Source organism: Myotis davidii, unplaced genomic scaffold (assembly GCF_000327345.1).
Source record: "Myotis davidii unplaced genomic scaffold, ASM32734v1 scaffold259, whole genome shotgun sequence".
Taxonomy (NCBI): domain Eukaryota; kingdom Metazoa; phylum Chordata; class Mammalia; order Chiroptera; family Vespertilionidae; genus Myotis; species Myotis davidii.
In genome coordinates, this window is record NW_006292687.1 from 1,732,634 (window position 1) to 1,744,890 (window position 12,257).

Consider the following 12,257-nt stretch of genomic DNA (forward strand, 5'->3'; position numbering starts at 1 on the left):
ACTCAGACACAGTTTTAGGGGTCTTGATGATGCAAAGATTTTATATTGGGAGCTGATAGGGATGAGTTTCAGAGCTCATCTCCATGTGCCTCTGAGTCACCCCCACAGAACAGCAAAGCTAATATCCAGTCGTCCAACAGTTAAAATAATCGATGAGTGCGTGTTGAATGCTCAGGAGAGAAGAGAGGAAGAAAGAAAAAAAAAATGAGAGAGGAGAGGCGTGGAGGGAGGAGAAGCGGGGGCGGGGGCAGGTGCTGATATCAACCCTGTAGCGTCAGGATTGCGTCAATTCGCGTTTCAGCCACATCTGGAGTCTCAGAGACCAGCTTCTCAGAAGAACCTAAACAGGAACAGGGGCGGCAAATCACCGAGCGAGGGCGAGTGGACCTCCCTCTCTGCCTCCTCCCCGTTCCAGGCGTAGGTCCCCGGGCGCCGCTCTGTTGTTTTCAGCATTCGGGAAAGCCTGCGCCTCAAGTCAGGCAGGCGAACCAAGCTAGAGAGTTTCCCGTTCAGCACCTCGGACAGAGCACGCAGCAAAAAATGGCTCCGATCGCTACCAGCAGGGAAGAATTTGGTAAGCAAGTTAGTCAACTTAGAACTGCGGCTGTTCTTTGAATACTCTGGGTGGGCTGTGTTTTTTGTTCCCCCCCACCCCAGCGGGATGTTGCATGTATATTTACTTGGTAGTTCATCTGAAAGGAAAAGAACAATAAACGGGTAATCCTGGCTTATCTCGGTTGTTTTCTCCTCTCCTTAGTATCTTGCTCCTTAAAATTGCCTTCTGCTGGGGCTATTTAACATCCAGGAAGTTCCTGAAACGTCCAAGGAGCTCTGGAAATTGCAGCACGCGCTAGGGGGAAGGAAAGGGAGTCTGTTTGCTTGTTGGTTTCATGAATTCTATAGGTGATTTTTATTTATGGGTAAATTTAGGAGGAAGCCAAATGTCCTGTGATTACATAAGGGTTTGCTCTTGGCATACGTAACACAACTTTATATATTGGGGGTTTGGGGATGTATATTTTAGTACAGAGTGCACCCTGAGGATGTTTTCCTTGTATTCTTGAAATATGTTGCTAGTGAAAGAGACAGAATCCTATGATGCTAGATAGAGGTAAAAGGATATTTGACACGAAGTAGCTGAGCACAGTTCCTTTCACAGGTGAGCTAATGGCAGCTCAGAGGGATGAGGGGTGTGTTGCAGGTCAGTTAGCTAAAAGGTACTGGAAACTAGAATTAGTACCCCATTTTTCCAGTTCAATTTTCCTTTTCCTATGCCAAATTTTGGCACCATTGCTCTCTTCTCTTTTAATAAATAAAATGAGATGAGGTTCTTTAAATTAAAATAAATAAATAAAACCTATCTTTAGGTCCCATTACATTCCAAAGACAAGAGATCAGAGTTTTACTGACTTTACAAGTCTTCAAAAGCACAAGAAATTTTATAAAAGTTTGTGAGTAGGGAATGATACCTAAAAATACATGATAATGGTCATTAAACTGAGTGAAATGACTCAGATTTTTGCAATCAAAAGCTTAAGACCTTATCAGTAGAAAATACACAGGGAGTAAGTGAGTCTTCCCATGCTCTACTGAATATTTTGCCATTTGACATAAGGACTGAATAGAGAGAATTTCTGATACTAATTCAGAAATGAGTTTCTTTCACAGCCTTACCTTTGGGTGATTGGGTTTATATTGTTGTGATGTTTATTGCCAATGTCTGATTTGAAAGTGAGAAATTTTCTAAGACTGAGGCATCAGTCTATTAAACAAAAATCATTTTCTATGGCTTTTATTGTTCTTCTTGCTTTAGTTCATGACTTTGCTTTTGCTCCCTGGCCTTGTCTTATTAGAGAGTCCAGGAATGGAGATATATATTTTTCCCCCACAAAGACTTGAATGGAAGAACTGAAAGCTGATACGTACTAAGTTTAGCTGGTCATCTCTTGCCTCATTCTTTTACTGTAGCATTTGCTGCTTTTTCTATTTGGGGAATTGAAAGGTTTATTTTTCATATCTATGTGATTTAGTTTCTTGATATAATTGAACTACAGAATATTTTTGTTGTTTTGTTTGCTTTTTTTATCTTCCTAAATACTTCTGTTCTTATTTGTCATTTCTTAATGTTTTAGTGCTTAATGTATATTCTTTGAGCTTAGTTTTGTGATTATAGAGTAGATAGGCAGAAGATGTGAGGGAATGGGGAAGGGGACTAACAAAAGATTATTCTTTCAGGGGTTATTTAAACAAGACTTAACCCTTTCCTGACTGGGTCTTTTAACTTTATTCCTCCTTTGGGAAGAAAAAAGATAGATTGGAATGGAAATAAATGTGCATAGTATTACATCAGTTATATTCACTTTTGCTATATTAAACATTGACTAATTGGAGCATTTTGTCCAGATATAGCAATACTGATTTACCACTACTTTTTTAGTGTTACTAATTATTTGTGGGAGAAATATGCTTACGTATGGGACATGATAAGCTTCATGCATAATCAATGTTACTAATGTCAGTGTAATTTAATGTGCCTGCATTTAAGGAAAGAATGCCAATTTCAATTTGATTACCATTTGCTATGTGGAAATATGCTAGGAAAAACCGGTTATGGATAAAATTAAACTCTAAATTATCTATATTCACTCTTCTCATTATACTTTAAGAAATTATGTTTCATTTGGAACCACTTGATTTTTACTTTGTTTAGGTGTGATTAATTTGTACTTCAGATAATTCAGTGTTTGGGGAGTTTGGGATTGATATACAAGGAGTTTGTAGTGTTATAAGTTATGTAATATTAATAGTCTGTTGTTCATCTTTTAAATTATTTTCCTCTAATATATGTACATTTCTCTTACCACTGTCCCATAATTTGGATGGACGTTATTAGTGAGTCTGTGACAATGGCAGGCAGTGTTTCACCATTTCTTAAAATTACCTGAATCACTGAGTTTCTAAATGTTTGGGTCCTGGGTAAATAAAGAACTACTAAGAATTCAGATTCTCCCAGTATCTGAAGAATGTGCATTTAAAGTTCCATAGTCAGTAAGAATTGATGGTTCTAGAAAGCCTCAAAATGTCAATGGGAACCTGATAAAATTAGTACCGACCCATCATGCTGTATGACTCATCTTATTCGTGAAAACAAAGCTAAGTCAGGGTCATTTAGCATTCCCAACATCTGTCCCAGGCCCTGTCTCACCTTTTTATTTCATTTATGAAAACTACTGAAATGAAGAAGTTTCTATCATACCGTGTTTGTTTGTTTTTCTGTGTCACACAAAGGATGTGTTTATTCCTGGAGGTGATGTGGAATGTGTACATCATTCACACACAGAACAGTTGGAAAGTAATTCAATCTGTGCTACTGAGAGCAATTGCCAGCTCTAGGATGCTTTCATGTAGGCTCGTGTCTCCAGCTCTGCCCCTTTAATGTATGTTATTGGTCATTTGATTTTTCAGATGAAATCCCCACAGTGGTGGGTATCTTCAGCGCATTTGGCCTGGTCTTCACAGTCTCTTTGTTTGCATGGATCTGCTGTCAGAAAAAATCATCCAAGTCTAACAAGACTCCTCCGTATAAGTTTGTGCATGTGCTAAAGGGGGTTGATATTTACCCCGAAAACCTAAGTAGCAAAAAGAAGTTTGGAGCTGACGACAAAAACGAAGTAAAGAATAAACTGGCTGTGCCAAAGAATTCATTGCATCTTGACCTGGAAAAGAGAGATCTCAATGGCAACTTTCCCAAAACAAACCTCAAAGGTGGCAGCCCTCCTGATTTGGAGAATGTGACCCCAAAGCTCCTTTCAGAAGGGGAAAAAGAGGGGGTTTCCCCCAATAGCTTAAAGTCCAGCACTTCCCTTAGCTCAGAAGAGAAACAAGAGAAGCTGGGAACCCTCTTCTTCTCCTTAGAGTACAACTTTGAGAAGAAAACATTTGTGGTCAATATCAAGGAAGCACGTGGCTTGCCAGCCATGGACGAGCAGTCGATGACCTCTGACCCCTACATCAAAATGACCATCCTTCCAGAGAAGAAGCATAAAGTGAAAACCAGAGTTCTGAGGAAGACCTTGGACCCAGCTTTTGATGAGACCTTCACCTTCTATGGGATCCCCTACACCCAGATCCAAGAGTTGGCCTTGCACTTCACAATTCTGAGTTTTGACAGGTTTTCAAGAGATGATATCATTGGAGAGGTCCTTATTCCTCTGGCAGGAATTGAATTATCTGATGGAAAAATATTAATGAACAGAGAGATTATCAAGAGAAATGTTAGGGTAATTCATTTTTTTTAGTTCTTAAAGTATTTATAAACAATTGCTTATGTAGGTGTTTTTGTATCTAGGGATATTTATTAAGATAATAAAATTTTGTACATATCAGCTTTACCATGTTTAATTATTATTAATCATAATCAAATGGGGATCAGGGGAATAGAGTAGATGAGGGAAAATTTAACTCATAACTGAAATGTTTAAGGCATTTTAATGATATAAAACACATACGCATCCTTTATGGATATTTAAATATCACTTATATAAATATTTTTCATAATTTCTATCACAAGCAATTTGACTAAGATGCCACTTCAACTAAAAGGCAGGAAAATATTTCTTATTCATGCTCAAGGTAACCAAGATGTTTCAAGGTCAGCATAATTGAATCTGAAATTTAAATTTAAAATTAAATCAATTTCTCCTGAGGATTTGGAAGCTGTATTGACTTTTCATAGGATTGCTTTTCAAGGAGGAGACATCACATCATATTGAATTATAAATGTTCATCTTTATGTTGTATGACAGAAAGTGAGCTACTCTGCCTGCAGAGTTGTACTACTTTGATTCTGGGATTATCAGAAAATGATGACATTAGTTAATCAAATTTAATCCTATTTCCACATTACACACAGAATACAAAACTCATTCCAATTGTGGTATTTTAGAATTACCTGTGTGTCTAAGGCATAATTTCACAAAATACCCTAAATCTCATTTTGACCATATCCTCGCCTTTGTCTCTTTGATGAACTTAATGAAAGTCAAGGTCCAGAAACATTAAGTAGCTTGAGACACCAGCTGTTTAGTGGCACAGTAGATCAGCCTCTTATTCTTCTTGCCTCTTATTCTTCTTGAAGTGTTACATTTCACAACTACCCCATGCCAGCTTTTGGATAAATATATATATAGAAGTTTTAGGAGCTCTGGCCCAGTCATCATTCTTAGTTATAATCAAGCCCCAAGTTTACATTTTGTTACTTTCAGCTAAAACTGGGACTCTTGAGTTCTTGGTAATCTTATGTAATGTCTTTAAAGTACAGATGAAACCTAAGTATTATGCAAACAATGAACCTGTGGTACTGTCCAAACACAAAGCATTAAAAATTGAGTCAAATCTCTCCAATATTTAATTCACTCCTTAGATTAAATAAGGACTTTGGGTGGGGGTTGATGGCAGAGAATGTTAACTCCATCATCCCTCTGGACCCAGAGAATGATGGAGGTCAGAATATATTCATTTGGGCTGAATTCAAATTCCAATAATCTCAATGCTAAAGAATTTAAAGTCAAATTTAACATGAGTCATTTTGCCCTATACAGATTGGTTCAACTGATAAGATAATATATTACTATTAATAACTTCAAAAAGTACATATTTCATTTACAAAGTAAAAGTAAAACATATGTCTGTGTAAGCTGTGCTCTACATATTCTTTTAAACATTTTTAATAATGGGTGTGGCTAACTCAATGATCATTTTAACATCCTGTAGTACCTAAAGAGACCAGAAGATGGCAGGCAGTTGTTTTCAAGAGGTGATGATATGGCACAAAAGCTTGTTACTCTTGGATTCCTTAGCATACTAAAATAAAAATAAGTAGAAAAGTTACACTTGAATAACAAGGCTATTATATTGATGTAAAATGTACACATTTCAAAACTAAAAAATAATAAACATGCTTATACCACATCTCTCTTTGTTTAGAAGTCTTCAGGACGGGGGGAGTTGCTGATCTCACTCTGCTATCAGTCCACCACCAACACTCTCACTGTGGTTGTTCTAAAAGCTCGACACTTGCCTAAATCCGATGTGTCTGGACTTTCAGGTAAGAATTCTTCTGAAAGACTCAGGCTCAGTGTATAAGTGAGTAATACATTGGGCAAAATAGTTAATGAACATAATCATGATTTTGATTTACCTTTTTATTTATAATCAAAAAAGACATGATAGCTCTTCTGTTTATCATTATATAGAATAATAATGTGAGCCAATGCCATTAGCAAGAAGAAGAAAACTACATAGTCTTAAGATCTAAGCCAAAGATTGTATAGTGTACCAGGTAGGTATCTGAATGGGGTTAAGCAGAAAGCAGTGATAAATGCATAGATGAGAGGCCATGGTCAAAAATACAGTGATGGATGTAAAATAAAGATTTGGGAGAAAAGTTCCTAATTTTAGTATCTTAAATGAGCCTGCCTACCATTACACTTCTATTATTTTATTATGTTTTCTTTTAATTTCTTATATATCTACTTTAAGAATTAGCTTTTTCATTTTGTGACTAATTTAAGAAAACAACCTTGTTATATGGCATGATGAGAAAGAACATATGACCTATGGGTTAAAATGATCTTAGTTTAAACCCCAACCCTTTCATTTGATTTATTTATTTATTTATTTATTTATTTATTTATTTATTTATTTATTTATTTTCCCATTGCCCTTTATCCCTCTATGCCCTCTTCCACTTCCACCACCCTCCACCCCAGCAATCACCACACTATTGTCCATGTCCATGATTAAGAATAAAAAAATTAAAGCCTAAAAGGGCATTGTCACCATGAATTCTAAATGCCTGTTCAACAGACAAAGCAACCCAAAGCTCTACAAAGTAGAAAGACTTATCCAAAGTCATACAACTCAGTAAGGTTAGATGTTCGTTTATGTTTGTTTTTCCTTTCTATCCCATTCTCTGTAATGAGCTATTACTATTCAGAATGTGTCATCAGAACATTCTCTTTTCTTCCCCTTTATGTTATCTCTTCACCCGGACATTACAGTTCCTCCTCATCCTCTGGTTTAGGAATGCATTCTCTTATGTTGCACATTCTTAGTTACGTTCAAAGCCAGATTGATGCATATTTTTGCCCTGTTCCGCCTCATTTTCGCTGTAATCACACTTTGTTGGCGTGCAGTCATCTCTGAGGGCATGGCTGTGTTGAGGCCAGTTCCCCAGATTGACCCTGTCCCTGTAATGTCTCTTGTTTCCCATTGCAGACCCCTATGTCAAAGTGAACCTGTACCATGCCAAAAAGAGAATCTCCAAAAAGAAGACTCATGTGAAGAAGTGCACCCCCAATGCTGTGTTCAACGAACTGTTTGTCTTTGATATTCCTTGTGAGGGTCTTGAAGAGATCAGTGTTGAATTTCTGGTTTTGGATTCCGAAAGGGGGTCCCGCAACGAGGTGATCGGGAGGCTGGTCCTGGAAGCAGCCGCGGAAGGAACCGGTGGAGAGCACTGGAAGGAGATCTGTGACTATCCAAGGAGACAGATCGCCAAGTGGCACATGCTCTGTGATGGTTAGCATCCTGGCCGTGCGTTGGGACTTAACGATTTTTACTAGGCAAGGGATGATTTTCTTTCTTTCTGATATATAATTGCAAGCTTGTGCCAGCAAGCTCCCCTTTTTGTTGTTGTTGTTAGAAATGGATTGAATTAGCAAAACAGGAAATAACTGTAAATTATCATGATAAATTTCCCCTTTCCTAGAGACATTGGATAAATTTTCTTAAGCTTATTTAATCCCCTCTGCAGGTCATCAGGGATATAAATAAGAGTAGTCAAGCATTTGACGAATACAGCAGTACAGTTCCAGGTTATGGTGGGCTCTAGGAGGTCATGATATCATTGGAGCATGTCACTGAGAGTCAATGGGATTGTTAAGATTTAGAAATGAAAACTGTGTCTTCACTTATGAAAATTCATACTTTTTTCAGGTGGGGAAATCAATTTTTCTTTAGATCCAAAGATCTAGTTTGTTTTTATTAATTGTGTCATGTGCAAATGGTGTCCTGCATATAAAAGTATATAGTCATTGCTCTTTGTTTTGTAATTATTTGATGTGATTTTATCCTAAGAGGAGTACCTTAGGTTTGTTTCAAAAGGACAGTGAACAAACTGAGTAATCATTTTATCAAAGGGCTGAGTTGAGAACACTGTGGCTGAAACATGATTTTTCTCTCTCCCTAAGGTTATATGAGTCAAATGTTGTAAAATATAATCTCACATAAGGACCATCATGGCCTTGAATTATTCACTGCCTGTCACAAGTGTCGGTGTGGTCTGAGAAAGCCCTGTTTACCTTGTGAAGTTGTTGAATTAGCTAGTGGGTAAAGAAATGAACTTCAGGTAGAATGCAGTTAGAAATGCAGTTTTCTTATAGGAACTATATATAGTATGCCAGTGTACATTCAAGATGTGCCCTTGAACACAGAGAGGACATGGCTAACCAAGTCTTCATTGAGTTGTTCTGCAAAAAGGACTAAGCTACTATTTGAAAACAAACAAACATGCAAACAAAAGACTGAACTTATAACCATTGCCAGACAGAAAGCATTACTTAAACTAACACACTGATATGATTAAAAAGCAGTATGCAGCAAGCCTAATATAATTTACATATGTTCACACAAAATATATTTAGGCTGTCAAATTAGCACAATAAAGTATGTTTCACTATCTTTTCTAGGCTAATTTGCCTTGAGCTGTTTTCTGTGGAACAGTTTATAGTCAGAATTGTGTCTTATACCGTTTTCCAGTGCCAGGGCCCTGTAATTCATTAAAAACCAAGAGTACAGCACGGCCCTCTGACTATTTGGAAAGAATGAATTTGAGGTAATGTCACTATACATGAGTTTTTAGAGAATTATGTGTGAAACTCACTCGGGTAAGGTTGAATTATTAAATATGCAAGTTAGAAAATAAAGTCTACTGAGAATTTTACATTTTGAGTCAGGTTTTGTGTCAGTGCTTTAGCAGTTTTTGAGAATGTGTTTGATATCTCCATGTTTGTAAATTCTATGATAATGCATTTTCAAAACAACTTCTACATGCTTTTTATGACTATGCCTAATGTAAAGAAAATGTTTTACATGTACAAAAATGGAAACTGACCTCTTTTTTTGTGCTTTAAGATGACTTTGGGAGTGAAAAGACCATCCCCCCATCATTGTCTCCATTTCTCCACAAAGTCACCTCAGAACATCTTGGTCCACTTAACATTTCCCTGAAAGCAAGATGAAATGGATTGTAGTCAGTTTGTGGTTTGGGGAAGTCAATGGCCTTTTAACATATGTAGATTTGGCACATGGGCCATGGAATATAATATATTTTAGAGCTTTGGAAAGTTGTCAGGAGTCAACCCTAAGATCCTTCACAGCCACCAGAAGTTAGTGGCGGTACCACATAAAGTATGATTGTTGAAGGAAGGTGTTATTTTTATTTTAAAGTAAAACAACAAAACCAACAACAAATACTTTTTTAAATTGCAATGAATAATTTGTAAATAGTTTTTAGTTATTAAAACTTAAAGTGTTTTTGAGTGTGAAAAGTTGAGTAAAATAATTTGCAACTGCTTTTAAGTAAAGACCGAAGAAAAACAAAAACGCAATTGAAACAGGCAGGGACATACATGATCCCATCATCTTCTGAAAGTTGTCCTGTTTTATAATGTATTACAATATTAATGTGAATATCTTGACTTCTGTTACAAATCCTGTACTGTATTAAACATGTAAATTAATTGTTTGTCTGATTAGCCAATCTCACCACCCTAATAGGGAGGTGTTCATGTTTGAAGAACTGTGTAACTCAGTAACTGACTTGTTCTGATGTAACTCAATAGAAGTGATTTGGAAGGAAGCATGGTGTATGAGATGGTGTCTGTTCTTTCGTGCCAGCAATGTATGATGTTTGTAAGACTATGTTTGTAAAACATGAATAAATCGCTGCTTTTGCCCAACCCATTTTCACTCAAACTTTCTGCTGATGAACTCTGCAATAAGGCTTCCCTTATTTCTTTCTAAGTTCTCAAGTTTCCCAAATAGATCTCCTAGCATAAATTAGGGAACATTAGTGATTCAGCACCAAGATCTTTCATGTATCTAATTTTATTTTCCTTAATCCTCATAACAATCATCTGGGGCAATTATCATTATTGCTGTTATGCAGAAGCAAAACCTGAGACTCGAGGAGCTTAGGCAATAGACTCTCATGCATATGTACATATATTCACAGTTTCCTGTTTATTAGATGATGCCCCTGATTATTAGATGATGTCCCTGTTTATTAGATGTCCATATAAAATGTACTGGATATCTTTCGCTATCTGCACTTAGAAAGGGATAGTCCTCATCCTTTTCACAGCTGAATAGTACTCCCTCACAGCATCATTTCCAAATGATCATTTGTGGATATATTTGTTTTTATTCTTTTATTATAAGTAAGACCTCAATAAAAAAGAAATATGTGTTTTATTGACCTTTACATTTCCCTAATAGCTAGGTTGCATATAGTAAATTTAGTTACTAATTAGTTTAAGTCTGAGCCATTATAAGTGTCAGATTGGAAGCAAATGTAAACATGACAACCACTATTGTTCAGGAATAGAAAAACATTACTCCAAAGCTATAGAGGATTTTTTGGTCATTCTGATATACTTCATTATATGTGAGAAGCCATATGTCAATAGTCACAGACATCCCAAATTTTGTCAAATTAATTGTGGGATGAAATAGGTTGTGTGTGTGTGTGTGTGTGTGTTTGTGTTTATTTTAGTGAAGAAGGGAGAGGGAGAGAAAAATAGAAACATTAATGATGAGAGAGAATCATTGATTGGCTGCCTCCTGCCCACCCCACACTGGGGATCGAGCCTAATCTGTTACCATTAGGAAGTTTGGGAAAGGGACACAAGTAGCTGAAAAAATTTAGACTTTTTAATGTTCACTTTTATCCGATTTCTAAATGTACAGGAGCTCAACCAAGAGAGAAAATTAATTTCAAGAAAACTCTATGCAGGACCTTCTTTTCTGACTATCAAGCATAAAATACCATCAGAAAAATGCCTGACCTTCGTGTCATCTACTTTAAATTGACAACTCCCTCTTTGCAGTGAAGGTGAAAAGGCTAAGTCTGTTATCTGTGTGCTAGAAGCAAAGTGGAAACACAGTGGAATCCAATCCAGGGAACAGGAGGCTGCTTTTTGGGGGGAGTTGTTGTGATTTGAAATAACTTCCAAGAGATGAAAATGTTACCCAGAACATAAGGTGTTCCATATAGGCTTACAAGTCAACAGAGGGGGTTTAGGTCTGTGAGCTTGAAGGAGGCTAAATGCAGAGAGCTCCCCTCTCCTGAGAAAGATGGCTACGTTCCACTGCAGCATCCTACAACCCTGAGATTCCCAAGAATAGCAACAAACATACAAGGCTGTCTTACAAAATCTCAAGGCTTACTCAGTATATGAGGAACAGCCCTAACCGGGGCTCAGTGGTTAGAGCTTGGCCTGTGAACTGAAGGGTCGCACATTCAATTCCAAGTCAAGGGCATATACTTCAATTGCAGGCTAGAACCTTGTCCTGATTCGGGGCATGCTGGGGAGACAACCAATTGATGTATTTCTCTCATATCAATGTTTCTCTCCCCTACCCCCTTATCTTCCATTTTCTCTGAAAATCAATGGAAAAATATCCTCAGGTGAGGATTAAAAAAAAAAAAGAATATGAGGGACAGAATTGTTAGGATTTGCAGATATCATAGAGATCTAATGAATCTAGCATCCTCATTCAATAGATACCAGGACTTTGGTGACCTGCCTGGTAAATAACAGTTTCACCAGTAGAACCCGCTGACATTATACACCACCTCATGAGCTGCTGTTCTAGTTTTCTAGTACTTCACATACAGACTACCCAAATAACTTATTCATTGCCTCTCCCTGTTATCGCAGAAAAAGAACTTGTCTCCGTGGGTGGTTTAGTTTGATGTAGAGTCAGAGGCTTGGAAATGGATGCATTATTGAGGCTGAAGTCAGATCCTCTGGCCACAGGCAGAGCAACATAAGGGCATTTGTTCCTTTGTAAAGGCAAGGGAGAAAATAAGAGTTCCAGAAAATAATTTAGGGGGGAAAAAAACAGGAAAGGAAGAATCAGCTTTCACTCACTAGTTATGTAAAAACTCATTTTGCTCGACTTATGTTGTC

At 37.2% G+C, this 12,257-nt stretch overlaps 1 protein-coding gene across 1 annotated transcript; it reads left to right on the top strand.

The window, feature by feature from the left end:
- The first annotated feature begins 234 nt into the window (after nt 1-234).
- SYT4 (synaptotagmin 4) lies at nt 235-10,026 on the top strand. The gene is made up of 4 exons (XM_006766107.2): nt 235-574; nt 3,466-4,280; nt 5,986-6,106; nt 7,279-10,026. Exons 1-4 carry the CDS (start codon nt 541-543, stop codon nt 7,584-7,586), a joined length of 1,278 nt encoding a protein of 425 aa, XP_006766170.1. The 5' UTR covers nt 235-540; the 3' UTR covers nt 7,587-10,026.
- Nucleotides 10,027-12,257: the final 2,231 nt, after the last annotated feature.